The 16,003-nt window shown below is 62.8% G+C and overlaps 1 protein-coding gene across 1 annotated transcript; it reads right to left on the bottom strand.

The window, feature by feature from the left end:
• Nucleotides 1-362: 362 nt before the first annotated feature.
• MLYCD (malonyl-CoA decarboxylase) lies at nucleotides 363-15,722 on the bottom strand. The gene is made up of 5 exons (XM_062176932.1): nucleotides 15,155-15,722; nucleotides 5,687-5,799; nucleotides 4,243-4,399; nucleotides 3,004-3,153; nucleotides 363-1,455 (listed from the first exon to the last, which is right to left on the bottom strand). The coding sequence occupies exons 1-5, from the start codon at nucleotides 15,683-15,685 to the stop codon at nucleotides 922-924; spliced, it is 1,485 nt and encodes a 494-aa protein (XP_062032916.1). The 5' UTR covers nucleotides 15,686-15,722; the 3' UTR covers nucleotides 363-921.
• Nucleotides 15,723-16,003: the final 281 nt, after the last annotated feature.

The raw sequence follows: 16,003 nt of genomic DNA, 5'->3' as shown, positions 1-16,003 counted from the left end.
CCGGCAACGTGGGGGCAGTGGGCTGCTTCCCCCAAGGGTCAGAAGCTCCAGTGCTACGGACCACCGTCCCACTGTTAGCAGCCAACAAGTGCAGACGGCATGTGACCACGGGACTGGGCAGTCTGGAAGATGGAGCAGGGCAGGCGTGAGGTCTGCCCACCGCCAAGGGCGCAACGTGGTGGACGGACGGAGATGCGTTCACACACAGAGCTGCGCCCGCAGACACGCCCCCCATCACAGTGCTCGCTCTGTCCTGTTCTCACCCCACACTCCCGGCCCCCCACCAGGGGGCTGGCTGGGGACCACTGGCACAGCTAACGTTTCAGAGTGGACGCCAGCCTTACGAGGACTCTAATCCTAAAGACAACCGCCAGGCACTATTACATAACCACGTGTTTAATGCTACAGAACAAACCTGTTCCTGACCATTTCGTTCACTATGAACCCGCACAATTACCATTTTGAAGCCTGTAGCTCACGTAGGCCTCGGACGGCAACATCTGTGCAATCGGTGACTTCACTCACTCTACTCTGGGCCAAGCGTCAGGATCCAGCTGGTGAAACGCAGCACGGCCTCGTGTCCCCGCACGTGGCCTGGGGAAAAACGGCCAACGCAGCCAGCACCAAGGGACGTCCCACAGCGCTCAGGAAATCTGCTCCGTCAGGCCCCCTGCCCTGGTCGCTGTGGGCCACGTGAGCCGCCCGGGGATGATGATGGCTGAAGCCACAGAGCTTGCTGAGGAGGGAGGGCACCAGGCCACGGGGGCAGCACAAGGCCTGGGCCACGTCCACGGCCTCCGTCTCGGCTCAGGCAGCCAGGCTCGGCCTCCACAGCGGCCCGGCTCCGCCCCGGCTTTCCTTCCGAAGCGCCACTGTGCCCAGGATCCTCCCACGCCAGGCTGGGGCTGTCGGGAGACCAGCTCAGAGCTTGCTGTTCTTCTGAAACTGGGCCACCAGGTTGAGGACCTGCTCGGAGGCCTTGATGTGCTTGGAGCCGAGGTAGGCGGTGCTGTTGGTGCTGGTCTCCTCCAGGAAGTAGCGGTAGTTGACCATGAGGCCGCACGAGCCCGTGAGGCCCCGGAGGCTGCTGTCGCCCATCCAGTTGATGCGCCACAGCACGGCCCCGTTCTGCAGGTGGAAGTTGGCCACGGGGTTGAGGGCGTAGCCACGGTGCTTCTCCCCGTACAGGTACCAGGCACAGAGCCTCAGCAGGGGTGCCTGCAGCGCCCGGACCAGCTTCTCTGACTCGGCCCACTCGCTGCTGCCCAGGAGGGCCTTGAGGGTCTCGTGGGCGGGGCCCCCGGTGACCTCGGAGATCTCTCTGCACTCGGAGTCCGTGAGCAGCTCATTCCTCCCCCGCTCCTTGGCCTGTGAGCTCAGAAGCCCCAGAAGCCACTTGGTGAATCCAGGGATGGGCGACAGGCTGGAGAACACCGCCAGGTGCGGAAACTCCTTCTGGAAAGCGGGTGGAGGGGGACGGGTGGGTGGAGAACACGGATTCAGCAGGTGCGGCCCCGACACGGACGCACCGCTCTATGCACGGCCTGAGTCCCAGCAGCCGCTGGGTGCCACGTTGTGGGCAGTGACGTGTGACGTGTGACGTGTGCTGGAGGCCTGCAGGACGGTGCCTCATCTCTGCCGCTGTCAGTGTGGACAGACAGTGGCCAGGGAGCTGGGCACTTGCCCGGAATTGCAGCTGGCCAGGGTGCAGTGGAGCGTGGTCCACAGGGTCCGACCCCAGCCCCACACCCACACCACGGCACGCCCTGCCCACGGATGCCCCCCGGCCCCAGGGCCAGTTCTGCTGCTTGGCACGTAACTGCCAATGCCAGGCGAGTGGAGAGCCGCCTCCCGGCCTGTGCCTTGCGGGGGACAGGGCGGGGAGGGACGGCGTGCAGAGGGGGAGATGGCTCTGCATGGGGAGACACGGCTGAGTGACCAGGCGAGGCGCAGGCTCGGAGCCTGTCAGACGCACTCCACTGGAGGAGCGGCCTGGCCAGAGCCTGAGGAAGGACAGCTCCTTAGGCCCTTCTGCGACCCCCCCCTCACCTCTCCACTGCGGGTCTGCAGCACGAGCATTCCCACCCCACTTAAAATTAAAACCAGAACACCCACGACAGGGTAGCGGGGCACTCCACAAAGGTCACGGGAAATGGATTCAAGGCTGACTCTGGGACCAGCGCTGTGGCGTGGCGGGTGACGTCACCGCCTGCAATGCCAGCCTCCCATGTGGGCGCTGGTTCCAGTTCTGGCTGATTCCGATCCAGCTCCCTGCGAGTGCGTAGGAAGCAGCGGAGGATGGCCAGGTGCTGGGCCCCTGCACCTATGCGGGAGACCCTGAGGAAGCTCCTGGCCAGGCCTGGCCCAGCCCCAGCTCTTGTGGCCATTTGGGGAGTGGACAACTGGATGGAAGGTCTCTCTATTTCTTCTTCTCTCTCCCTGTAACTTTTTCAAATAAAAAAATAAATCTTTTTTTTAAAAAGGATATCTTTATTTTGGTGCAAAAATTTTTGAAATCCATGTACAGGTTTTTCATATATATTTTCTCTAAATATTTGGAAGACCCCTTGTACACATGGATTAAAAATTTTTTTGCACCAAATATCTTCATTTTCCATAAACTCCTGAAGCACCCTCGTATTCCAAGACGACTGATCATGGCGTCCCCAGCGTGCTCCGTCACTGGGCGTTCCAGGTGGCTCACCAGTTGTTTGCTCTGCAAGTCCTGATGAGCACTGGGGGCCGAGCGGGCTCTCCCAGGCCCTCCCTGCGCACAGGCCGGTCACCCGGGCTGATGTCCACACACAGCTGCATCTTGCAGCCAGCCCAGGAGAGTCTGCACGCCTTTTGTCAACACCATGCCCAACTCTGCAGCAGCCTCAGGGCTCTGAGGACTGGCTGAGGGGCCGCTGGCTGCGACCCCCTCCCCGCTGGTGGCCCCTGTCTTCATCCGTCCCTGGGACCCCTGACCTGCAGGGGAGGCCGCGGGGGCTGTGCGCTCACCTGCAGCTCCTTGACCACCCGCTTTACGAGGAAGGTTCCCAGCTCCACGCCCTGCAGCCCCGGCTGTGTCAGGCTGATGGAGTAGAAGATGGCAGCGGCGATTCTGCTCTTCTCCTCGGTCTCCGACGGGGGCTGCTCCTTCACTATGGCCTGGCAAACAACGGCGGAGGTAAGAGCCGGCTCGCCGCCCTCCAGCCCTCGGCAGTGAGTCAGGGTCGGCCGGCCTGTGAGAAACAGGTGACATCCCTGTCTAATTGCACACACAGGAACCGGTGCCCGAGAGGGGACACCTGTGTTGACACCATCAACCCCCGATGGACAGGCGGGCTACGGTCGGCAGTCTCTAAACCGCCAACCAGGTTACAGGAGCCACCGCCTGTACTAGGATAGTCACCCGAGAGTGGAACGTCTAGGTCAGAGGTACACGCATTTATATCTTGTACCTTACACACACCGCCAAGCTGCCCTCATGACTTCCAGTGCCAGCGGCAGCGTGGGAGAGCCCCGCTGTGAGGCTCCTGACTGCACATACTGGGAGGAGGTTTCTCCCCAGCGACCCAACAGCTGCCTGCCAGCCGACTTAACTTCCCTGGTGTGCCACCCGAGCCTGTGCTGCCCCAGAGCCCGTCTCGCATGTGCGCTCATCAGCTCAGCTTCCTCCCGGGCTGGGGCAACTCGAAGTCCCCGCCCCCAACCTCAGGGCTGAGCACAGCGGTGCACACGCCCTCACCGGCCTCCTCTCCTGCTCCCTCGCGGTCCCTGCACTGCCCCAGCGCGCCGGCCTGAGGGGCTCAGAAATTCACGCCAGCCCCTGCAGGAGAGGAGCTTGCCGCGTGGGGGGCCCTCACCCCGGGCCCACGTGGCCCCTCGGTGGACAGCTGGGCTCAGGGCAGGTGCACATCTCTCCCCTGTTCGCTCACCCTCCCTGCAGGCCTTTCACAAACACTGAAGCACCGAGCCATGCATCCTCCCGGCTCTCTCCTGGACCGCTGGCTTCGGCCTCACCACCGCTCCGCGATGGACCTGGCCTGCGTCTCAGCTCCGTCACCCACGCTGTCCTGCTTCCCTAGCTGCCCACACTGAACTGCAGATCGGCAGACTCTGCCCCACAGGCGAAAACGCCCGCCCAAATCCAGAGCTACGCATTTTTCCTTTTTAAAGGATAAAACCCAATACACGAGAAAAATGGAAGGGGCTCTGCGGGATGCCCTCTTGTCCCGAACCGACCGGTCGCGGTACCTGGATGTTGCTGGGGATATCACTGGTCAGCGCCACGTGCAGGACGACCAGGGGCTCCCCCGGGGTCGAGCAGTGAGAGAAGAAGTAGCACCTCCGGTAGGGCCCGACACGGCGCTTCATGTCCATCCAGCTCTTAACAGGGTGGACAGCCTCGGATCTGACGGGAAAATCGCAGAGGTAACACGGTGCTGACCTGAGCCCTACCCACCTTTCACTCAGGCCAGTTAAATCCTTGGGACGGCTCCAGCGAGCTCGTCTGGAAGACCCAGAGACAGCCCCGTCCTCTCGGAGCAGCTGCGCTGAACGGGCCGGTCACACACACGACCGTGCTCCACTCCCAGTGCCACTGTACGGAGTCGGCGTGGCTCTCGCACCGCTGACCCGGCAGACTCACGCGAGACCCGCGGCACGCCTTGGTGGGGAGCACCCGTGTCTACAGGGCCACACACACTCGGCTCGCGGTGCCTGCTCACACCCAACCACCCCTGGTCTCAGCCCCGGAATCTGTACCCCGCAGCTGGTGGGACAGCAACAGGCTGCAGACCCCACGGAACAGGAGCTCGGGGAAGGCGCACGGCACGACAGGACACGCAGGTCCAGCACAGGCTGTGAGCATGCACACTACCGCTCACGGAGACACTTCAGCCAAGGGAGACATTTGCACAGCTGGAGGAGGAACTGACTAGGAGTGTGCTCCCTGTGAGTACCAGGCTTACAGAGGGTCTCGGTGGGCACAGGCGGCTCTGCTTTCCACACTGGGACCCAGGGAAGAGCCCGCTGGTGCAGAGCCGTCTCTTTCTGCCCGTGCTCTCCTCATGACCTGGCTGCCACACGCGGGGACAGCTGCACTGCAGGATGCTGTGTGCTTCATCAGACAGGAGACGGCGTCTCCCAGGGCAAGGGCGCCCGACTCGGGCTGAGTACCGACTCGGGCTGAGTACCGACTCGGGGCTGAGTACCGACTCGGGGCTGATACCGACTCGGGCTGAGTACCGACTCGGGCTGAGTACCGACTCGGGGCTGATACCGACTCGGGCTGAGTACCGACTCGGGCTGAGTACCGACTCGGGCTGAGTACCGACTCGGGGCTGATACCGACTCGGGCTGAGTACCGACTCGGGCTGAGTACCGACTCGGGCTGAGTACCGACTCGGGGCTGAGTACCGACGCGGGGCTGATACCGACTCGGGCTGAGTACCGACTCGGGCTGAGTACCGACGCGGGGCTGAGTACCGACTCGGGCTGAGTACCGACTCGGGGCTGATACCGACTCGGGCTGAGTACCGACTCGGGGCTGAGTACCGACTCGGGCTGAGTACCGACTCGGGGCTGATACCGACTCGGGGCTGAGTACCGACTCGGGCTGAGTACCGACTCGGGGCTGATACCGACTCGGGCTGAGTACCGACTCGGGGCTGAGTACCGACTCGGGCTGAGTACTTACTCGCTGATCCTCTGCAGCACCTCGCACGACGAGTGCCAGGTGACCCGTTCCAGGCTCAGGAACCCTGACGAGAACCACTCCGAGAGCATGCCTTTGAGCACTCCGTTCATTTCCTGTGGGGGAGGAGACAGAGTGAGGGCCTCCAAGGCGCAGGGTCACGGCCTCCGGGGGTCAGAGCCGGCGCGAGGGGTTTGTCGGAACAGCTCCCTCTCAGACACCTCTCCTGGACCTGAGCTCAAAGCAAGTCAGGCTTCCACTCCACTGTTTATTTGGGCTCAAACTCGGTCTATCAGATACCGGAACAGGGCTATTCCATGTGAACTGGGTGGCCCAATCAAGTGAGTTCCATTCGCTCAGCCTGGGGAACGTAACTAAACACGCAGAATCCACGCGCCTGTCCAAGACGCCACAGAGAAGCCCGAGCAGACAACACGGCACTCGGGCTCCTGGAGCCAAACCGTCAGCCCTCTGTTCCCCGGGGAGAACAAGTGCTGGCCCAGCGCTCCGCTCCGCACCGAGACGCATCTCAAACGTGGGAGTCAGCTCAGCAGGCAGTGTCTGTATCTGCCCGTGGGACACAAATACCAGCGTCTCTGGCAATCCGAACATTTCAGATCTGCTAGAACTGCATTAGTTTGGCTTCGCTTGCTTCTCTTATCCGCCTCCAAGTGCAAGCTGAGCTGATTTGACCATCAAATACGCATTTGCCGGGAAAGCCCTCGGGAAGGCACAGAACGAGCGGCCGGCAGCACTGCCACGGCCCGGCAGAGTTTGCCCAGGTGGCAGACACGGCTCTTTCCTTCCAAATTAGCAGAAAACTCATTTCTCAAGTGGGGCCATCCATGCCCGGAATCGAGGCTGCACTGTGGCTGGGGGCAGTCATGTGACCGACAGCTGGCCAATGAGGTATAAGCACAGGTCTCCCATGGCATTCCCGGGAACCTCAGAAGATGGCGGGGGCATGCCCTTTGCCCCGCAGGATGCAAGGCGATGTGATGGCAGTGTCAGAGCAGCCAACGGGGCCATGAGGTGATGCTGGAGACGAAGGTTGTTCAGTCTGAAACCCTTGCCGAGAGGACCCCAGAGCACAGCGTGCCCAGACTCTGACATGAGAGCCACACATCCCCAGGGCTCACACCTCCATGATCTGGGTCTCCCACCCACAGACAAGCACACACTCACAGACACGCGGAACAGCGTCTCTCAGCGACTGCACAGAACTGACTTTGCCGAAGAATCACAGACATCACAAATGAACTCCTGCGGAGACCAGGGCCAGCACAGCTGCGGGGACCAGGGTCAGCACAGCTGCGGGGACCAGGGTCAGCACAGCTGTGGGGATCCCAGGACTGAACTCCTACGGGGACCAGGGTCAGCACAGCTGTGGGGATCCCAGGACTGAACTCCTACGGGGACCAGGGCCAGCACAGCTGTGGGGATCCCAGGACTGAACTCCTGCGGGGACCAGGGTCAGCACAGCTGCGGGGACCAGGGTCAGCACAGCTGTGGGGATCCCAGGACTGAACTCCTACGGGGACCAGGGTCAGCACAGCTGTGGGGATCCCAGGACTGAACTCCTGCGGGGACCAGGGTCAGCACAGCTGCGGGGACCAGGGTCAGCACAGCTGTGGGGATCCCAGGACTGAACTCCTACGGGGACCAGGGTCAGCACAGCTGTGGGGATCCCAGGACTGAACTCCTACGGGGACCAGGGCCAGCACAGCTGTGGGGATCCCAGGACTGAACTTCTGCGGGGACCAGGGTCAGCACAGCTGTGGGGATCCCAGGACTGAACTCCTACGGGGACCAGGGCCAGCACAGCTGTGGGGATCCCAGGACTGAACTCCTACGGGGACCAGGGTCAGCACAGCTGTGGGGATCCCTGGACTGAAGTCCTACGGGGACCAGGGTCAGCACAGCTGTGGGGATCCCGGGACTGAACTCCTACGGGGACCAGGGTCAGCACAGCTGTGGGGATCCCGGGACTGAAGTCCTGCGGGGACCAGGGTCAGCACAGCTGCGGGGATCCCAGGACTGAACTCCTGCGGGGACCAGGGTCAGCACAGCTGTGGGGATCCCAGGACTGAAGTCCTGTGGGGACCAGGGTCAGCACAGCTGCGGGGATCCCAGGACTGAACTCCTACGGGGACCAGGGTCAGCACAGCTGTGGGGATCCCAGGACTGAACTCCTACGGGGACCAGGGTCAGCACAGCTGTGGGGATCCCAGGACTGAACTCCTGCGGGGACCAGGGTCAGCACAGCTGTGGGGATCCCAGGACTGAACTCCTACGGGGACCAGGGTCACCACAGCTGTGGGGATCCCAGGACTGAACTCCTACGGGGACCAGGGCCAGCACAGCTGTGGGGATCCCAGGACTGAAGTCCTACGGGGACCAGGGTCAGTACAGCTGTGGGGATCCCAGGACTGAACTCCTACGGGGACCAGGGTCACCACAGCTGTGGGGATCCCAGGACTGAAGTCCTGCGGGGACCAGGGTCAGCACAGCTGCGGGGATCCCAGGACTGAACTCCTACGGGGACCAGGGTCAGCACAGCTGTGGGGATCCCAGGACTGAACTCCTACGGGGACCAGGGTCAGCACAGCTGCGGGGATCCCAGGACTGAAGTCCTACGGGGACCAGGGTCAGCACAGCTGTGGGGATCCCAGGACTGAACTCCTACGGGGACCAGGGTCAGCACAGCTGTGGGGATCCCAGGACTGAACTCCTACGGGGACCAGGGCCAGCACAGCTGTGGGGATCCCAGGACTGAACTCCTACGGGGAACAGGGCCAGCACAGCTGCGGGGATCCCAGGACTGAACTCCTACGGGGACCAGGGCCAGCACAGCTGTGGGGATCCCTGGACTGAAGTCCTGTGGGGACCAGGGTCAGCACAGCTGTGGGGATCCCAGGACTGAAGTCCTGTGGGGACCAGGGTCAGCACAGCTGCGGGGACCAGGGTCAGCACAACTGTGGGGATCCCAGGACTTAAGTCCTACGGGGACCAGGGTCAGCACAGCTGTGGGGATCCCAGGACTGAACTCCTACAGGGACAAGGGTCAGCACAGCTGTGGGGATCCCAGGACTGAACTCCTACGGGGACCAGGGTCAGCACAGCTTTGGGGATCCCAGGACTGAACTCCTGCGGGGAACAGGGCCAGCACAGCTGTGGGGATCCCAGGACTGAACTCCTACGGGGACCAGGGCCAGCACAGCTGTGGGGATCCCAGGACTGAACTCCTGCGGGGACCAGGGTCAGCACAGCTGCGGGGATCCCAGGACTGAAGTCCTACGGGGACCAGGGTCAGCACAGCTGTGGGGATCCCAGGACTGAACTCCTGCGGGGACCAGGGTCAGCACAGCTGTGGGGATCCCAGGACTGAACTCCTGCGGGGACCAGGGTCAGCACAGCTGCGGGGACCAGGGTCAGCACAGCTGTGGGGATCCCAGGACTGAACTCCTACAGGGACAAGGGTCAGCACAGCTGTGGGGATCCCAGGACTGAACTCCTACGGGGACCAGGGTCAGCACAGCTTTGGGGATCCCAGGACTGAACTCCTGCGGGGAACAGGGCCAGCACAGCTGTGGGGATCCCAGGACTGAACTCCTGCGGGGACCAGGGCCAGCACAGCTGTGGGGATCCCAGGACTGAAGTCCTGCGGGGACCAGGGTCAGCACAGCTGTGGGGATCCCAGGACTGAAGTCCTACGGGGACCAGGGTCAGCACAGCTGTGGGGATCCCAGGACTGAACTCCTGCGGGGACCAGGGTCAGCACAGCTGTGGGGATCCCAGGACTGAACTCCTGCGGGGACCAGGGTCAGCACAGCTGCGGGGACCAGGGCCAGCACAGCTGTGGGGATCCCAGGACTGAAGTCCTGCGGGGACCAGGGTCAGCACAGCTGTGGGGATCCCAGGACTGAACTCCTGCGGGGACCAGGGTCAGCACAGCTGCGGGGACCAGGGTCAGCACAGCTGTGGGGATCCCAGGACTGAACTCCTACAGGGATCAGGGTCAGCACAGCTGTGGGGATCCCAGGACTGAAGTCCTACGGGGACCAGGGCCAGCACAGCTGTGGGGATCCCAGGACTGAAGTCCTACAGGGACCAGGGCCAGCACAGCTGTGGGGACTGCACAGGGCCATTGCCCACTTTCACTCCTGGTGGGACGTAAAGGACTCAGAGCTGCTCCCCGGGGCCAGGCTGTGGCTCAGACAGGTGTTCAGGGCACTGAGGTCTGCCCCCACACACTCCAGCAGGGGCACATACGGGGCCGCTGCTCTGGGGCCATCTGGCGCGAATCAGGGACGGCTGGACCGAGTCCACAGACGGCACCCTGGGACACGCAGACTCCCGCCACCGGAAGTGACCGAGCACCGGGGCCACAGCCAGGGGCGGCTCTGAACACGCGCGTTCTGGCGAGGTGACTGCTCGTGGTCATGCGGTCCCTTTAAGCTCTGGACCTGCCGTCCAGGCCTCTTTACTTGGCCACACACTCTGCAAGGGCAGACCAGGCGCTCACGGTCAGAGACAGCAGATGGAAGAGGCGAACACGGCGACGCCGGTGATGAGGAGCAGCGGGAACGCACAGTGCGAGGTCTCGTTTGCCAGGCACAGAGAACGGCTCCTCCCAAAGCGCGGCCTCTGCCCTGGCAGCGCCTGCTGGCCTGCCTGCGCTCACTGCACTCTGCCACCAGACCTTCTCCCTGGGAAGTTCAAACCCATCAACAAGACGTTGCTTACAGCCTCCTGGGCTCACAGACCCTCTGAGGCGCACTCAGACGGTGACGCGAGGCTGAGCTCTGGGCTCAGGAAGAAGCTGGCAATGCCTAGCTGCGGCATGAAGTCAGCACTCATTACGAACGGATGGTTTGGCTAATCAGTTTCCCCTCTAACGGTCTCTGTTCTATTCCGGGCTACTGACAGCCAAAGAATGTGATGCCGGTGCGGAGACCTGGGAATCTGGGGTAAAGGTTAGAAGTCTCTCTGGCTGAGTTCTAACTCTGATGACAGCTGCTGGGGCTGGAAGGGAGCACCGGGTGCGGCAAGGTTAGTTACCGAGCGCCGGCCAGGGAGGGAGCACCGGGTGCGGCAAGGTTACTGAGCACTGGCCAGGGAGGGAGCACCGGGTGCGGCAAGGTTACCGAGCGCTGGCCAGGGAGGGAGCACCGGGTGCGGCAAGGTTACCGAGCGCTGGCCAGGGGGGGAGCACCGGGTGCGGCAAGGTTACCGAGCGCCGGCCAGGGAGGGAGCACCGGGTGCGGCAAGGTTACCGAGCGCCGACCAGGAGAGAAATCCACTTCACGCTCATGGCCTCAGCACGGCCCACCAGCACCAGACTGAACGGCGCGCCTGTGGGGATGTGCCGGGGGTGCCAGGGCCTGCGCCGGCTCTCGTTCACTCAAATGGCCGATTCCAGCTGTCTCGGATGACACCGGTTAGAAGACCCCCAAACCTTTCACTGTAGCAGACACAAAACTTGTCTGGGGCCCTCTCTTCAGGAGCAGGTGGGCGTCACCACTGCCTGCTTTCGGGGTGTGCACAAAGGTTACTCTCCCCTGCTCAGAAGCCCGGGGCTGAACGCCAGGGGTGAGGGTAACACACAGAGGGGAGGGCACCAGGGGCCGAGCTCTCCCAAGCTGCCACTCGCTGGGCACTGGCACATACCGGGCACTCTCCTATCTAAGCACAGAAGCCCTCGAAGGGGCTGCACTCCAGCGTCTCGCGCGGCTTGGTCTGAGCGTCCCCCTCCTCCAGGCCCTGTGCTGCCGCAGAGGCCAGCACACCTCTCATTTCACGGCCATGACGGAACCCCTCGGGGCACAGGCCCGCTCGCCTCCAGGGCCAACACTCGGCTGCACCTGCTCCGCCCAGAGCTCTGAGGCAGGCCTCCCAGCAGGGCTCACTCCGGCTGCGGGGCACAGTCCTCTCTGGGCACCTCTGCGGAAACTGAAGGCAAGAGTGCCAAGGGCAACCGACAGGTGCCTCTGAGCCCGCTGCATGCCCTCCACGCAGGAACACGCAAACCAGACTGACTCCCACCAAAAGGGCCCAATCTGAGCACAGCAGAGCTTCCAAACTAAAAGAAAAAAGCACCTTTATATAAAAAAGAACGCTTGTTATCGTACAACCAGAAGCACACCCGTCTTCCTGGTGCGAGTAAGCTGTAGGGATTTTCATCACTTTGCATGCTGAATAACTCATTTACCGTCCTCTTTTTACAGGTTAATATGGAAGGTTCTGGGTCACAGAGGACATGGATACTGACAAACACCTGTCTGCCGCGTCCTTAGCCATTGAGGCTAACATGCCTTTCCTGGAATAAAGATCAGTTCATGTGTGTAACCCAAGGAGGTCGGAAATCTCCAACAGATGAGTGTACAGGGAGTGGAGACCCAAGGAAGACAGAAGCCTGACCTCACATCAGAAAGACACGCAGATATTTGGCCCTCACATCTTATCTTCCAAGCAAGGGCAGCTGATGTGGACTCTAAACTTACTCCCAAGGGAGAACAAAGAACGCTTCTCTGATGTAAAACGCCCAAGGGCACACAAAGCCCGGCCCAGCCATTTGCCTTGGGCCTCAGCTGGTCTACACTCCAGAGGAAATGCCAGTCTCCCAGACTCCTTCATCTCCAATCATCACATCCCTTGGGCACAGACCAAGGTCTCGGCAAATGGCGCCCTCATCTGTTTAGCAAGGTTCTGATATAGCCCTGGGGGTGTACCCTGTACAAGCAGGCCACCGTGAGCTCGCTGCCCATCAGTGGAACCCCTTGCCCAACAGAGAGCACCTGCCCAGGGAGATGAGTGCCTCTGTCAGAATCCCACCCCCAGCCCAAAGAAGGATGGGACCGAACAGCGGCTCCTCTCCCTGCTCACGCCCCTCCACCCGCTGTCCCGGCACACACACGGGGTCAGCTGTCTTTGTGACCTTTCGTTTGCCATTTATTCTAAAAGTGCCTCTGAACAGTACAAAATCCCATAAAGGAAGGAGCCAGACGAGCCACGCGGGGGCTGAATCCACTCCCTGGCCAGGCTCGGGGCCAAGCCCTCAGCAGCTCTCTTGTCAGTGCACGTCCACGCCACCCAGCCAGCCCCAAGGTCAGCAGGGCCAGGCAGGCAGTGCCCACAGCCACAGTGCTGAGGCCCGGGGCAAGCAGGGTGTCAGGGCCCTGTTCCCTGATGGCACCCGGCACCCGAGTCAGCCCTCGGGGGTCTGGGAATCCCAATCTAAAGCTACGTGTGCTAAACCTCCGGTGGTTTCTAACAGACTTCCTAAAGCGCCAAGCTCTGGCCAAGCTGCCTCTTTCATATGGGTGCAGAATCCTGAGAAGTGGAAGACAGAGTGAGAAAGAGCTGTGCACCAAACCCACGCAGGTCCAGCACCAGCGTGGACTGCACTCCGGGCGGCGGCCACGAGCCGGGGCAGCTTCCCCCGTTCTGACAAATGCACCCCCCAGGCTACTGGGGGGGAAGCGGCACGTGTGTCCTGAGGGCAGGGGGTTAGGTTCATCTGTACTCTGCCCCATTTTGCTGCGAACCTGAAACGGCTCTAAAAAATAAACTCTTTAAGAAAACGGACTGTTCGCACTAAGCAATTTGGTGATAGGTTACAACAGACCCCAGGTATCAATTCCCATGGAGAGAGAATCGCTCTCGGGAAACTTAAATGACCGGGGTTTACACATTTGTCACGTACCCGTGTGCAGCAAAGGAGAAAGGAATGAAGAGATGTGCTGTTACAGCTGCACGCTCTGGCGAGAAGGCCAGGATGTCCCTGGAGACCCGGGGGAGGCGCTGCAGAGCCAACTAGCAAACCGCAGCCTCCCTGTCCAAGCCCTGTGTGCGGCCAAGGTCAGGCTGGCGTCAGGCCTGCTCGGCTGTCTCTGCCCTGCGGGGCGTCAGGCCCCACAGTGTGTGATGATTCTCTTACACATGTGCACAACGTTGGTCAAAAGACAAGGGAATCTGTGAACGTCTGAGTCGCTGGCATTGGGATGGTTCTGCTCCTTGCTCCTCCCCAGAGAGGCAGCTACCGTGAATCTCTTCACGAGGGAAGGGCAAGGGGTATATGGGATCATCTCAGGGAACGGTGACAGGATGGCCCCCCTGATTCCTGCCAGGCCCAGACCTCCAGGCAAGTGGAAATGAATGACGAGTGTGGAGCTGGTCTCATGGCAGGGGCACCCACGACCCTGTGTCGGTGACCCCTGCATCACTCCCGGGAAGGGTTTCAAGGAGCTGGTCCTCACAGGCAGCTCAGCCGCTCAGAGCAGACGCGGTCAGCTCAGCGCCAAGAACCGTGCCTGACCGTGTGCTGTGCAGGCAGCAATAGGGGGTTCTCAGTCTGGAAATTTCAGGGAAAAAGGGATGTGGTCCTAGGTAACACAGTGTCATCAACAAGTAAGCTGGCAGGCAGCCCGCTGTTGCCATGGTTACCCGTCAGCTTGATCCCTTCTGTAGCTACACTCAATCTGCAGGCATCTAAGGCCAAGGTGAGGCTTTCTGACAGACACCGTGAACTCACAGCATGAAAGTGACATGAGCTGTAGTGCACAGAACCCGGGGCTTGGGCGGGGGCCCAGACCCACCCAGCCACACCACCTGGGTCCCCCTCCTCCGCTGTCGGTGATACAGGGGCCGGCGCTGTGGCATAGCGGGTAAGGCACTGCCTGCAGTGCTGGCATCCATATGGGCGCTGGTTCAAGTCCTGGCTGCTCCACTTCCCATCCAGCTCTCTGCTGTGTCCTGGGAAAGCAGTGGGAGATGCCCAGGTCCTTGGGCCCTGCACCCACGTGGGAGACCCGGAAGCTCCAGCCTTGGCTGTGGCAGCCATTTGGGGAGTGAACCAGAGGATGGAAGACTTCTCTCTCTGCCTCTCCCTCTGCCTTTCAAATAAATAAATAAAACTTTAATAATAACAAAGGGGGGGGGTACATCCATCACCCATCTAGGACTGAGAAAGGGGAAACTGTCATGCCAGGGTGAGGCAGGCACTCAGGGTAGCCCGCGCTGCTCTTCCTGGGACAGTCCCAGCACCTCCCCCACAGCGGAAGGGCAGGTTAGCAGCCTCCCTCGTGCTGACTTAAGTCTGCAAGCTTGTGCCTGCGTGAACGTGCCCGCACTGCGCTGCGCGCCCGAGGCCCTCTGCGGGCAACTCATTGAAGCGCTGGGAGTTCTGGGCCCTGAGCCAAGTCCCGCGGCGCGGAGGCCAGCAGTCGGCCGCTCCCCTGCGACCTTGGGCGCCACCCTGTGCGTGCACTCCCCGGGACTGGGCCAGGTGTTCAGGGGTTGTCTGAGGCCCGGTAAACATGCACACACGAGGCTGCACGGAGCGCGCCCAGCAGCCCCTCACAGCCAGACGAGCACCCGGCGCGTGCTCGGCACCCTGCTCGGGGCTCGCGCGGGCACGCGGCAGGGCCAACCGGAGCCCGGGGGACAGGGCCGGCCCGAGCGGGGCCTTACCCGGACGTGCGGCCCCTCCAGCAGCTTGAGCGCCTGCGCCTCCAGCAGGTCGGCGCGCAGCCGCACCAGGAAGCGCACGCCGCCGTCCAGCTTGCCGATGTGCTGGAAGAGGCCGCGGTAGCGCGGCACGAGCGCGTAGCGCAGCCGGTCCTCGGCCTGCAGCAGCACGGCCGCCTCGCGCGGCTGCTGGCGCAGCTGGAGCACGCCGGCGCTCTGCTCGGCCACCTGGCCGTGGTCCACGCCGAAGCCCTGCGCCAGGCGGCCCAGCAGCTCGGCCCGCTGCGCCGCCTCGGCCAGGCCGCCGTAGAAGCTCACGAAGTCCGCGCACTGGCCCTCGGCCGGCGCCGGCGTCTTCTCGCGCAGCTCGTAGGCCGGCATGGGCGGCACGGCGCGGCGCAGCAGCTCGTCCATGGCCCGCTCCAGGGCGCCGGCCGCCGCCCGCCCGCCGGACAGCCGGGCTCCGTGCGGCCGCTGGGGTAGCCGCAGCGGGAGGAGACGCCGGGCCGTCAGGCCTGGCCCGAGGCCTCGCATGGTGACGGGCGACAGCTGCCGAGGGGATAAGCCGCCAGCGCCGCCGCCAGCACCGCCGCGCTTCCGGCTTCCGGCGCGCGCCGGCACCATTGGCCGAGGCCGGTGAAGGGCGTGGCGCCGGCCAATCGGAGCGCGGTGCGGCGGGGGCGGGGCGGGGCGGCGCCGGCGCGCGGCGGGAGGCCAAGTGCAGCCAAAGGTCCCGGCTGCTCGTGGTGGCTTCCGGGACGCCTGGTTGCCGCCCCTTGGCCGCCTTGGCCTCCTGACCAGACACCTGGCCATCGAAAGTCACCTTCCCAGTCCCTGTCCTCCTCCCCGACC

The sequence above is a fragment of the Lepus europaeus genome, chromosome 19, assembly GCF_033115175.1.
Source record: "Lepus europaeus isolate LE1 chromosome 19, mLepTim1.pri, whole genome shotgun sequence".
NCBI lineage: Eukaryota > Metazoa > Chordata > Mammalia > Lagomorpha > Leporidae > Lepus > Lepus europaeus.
This window is presented reverse-complemented; position numbering and strand designations above follow the sequence as displayed.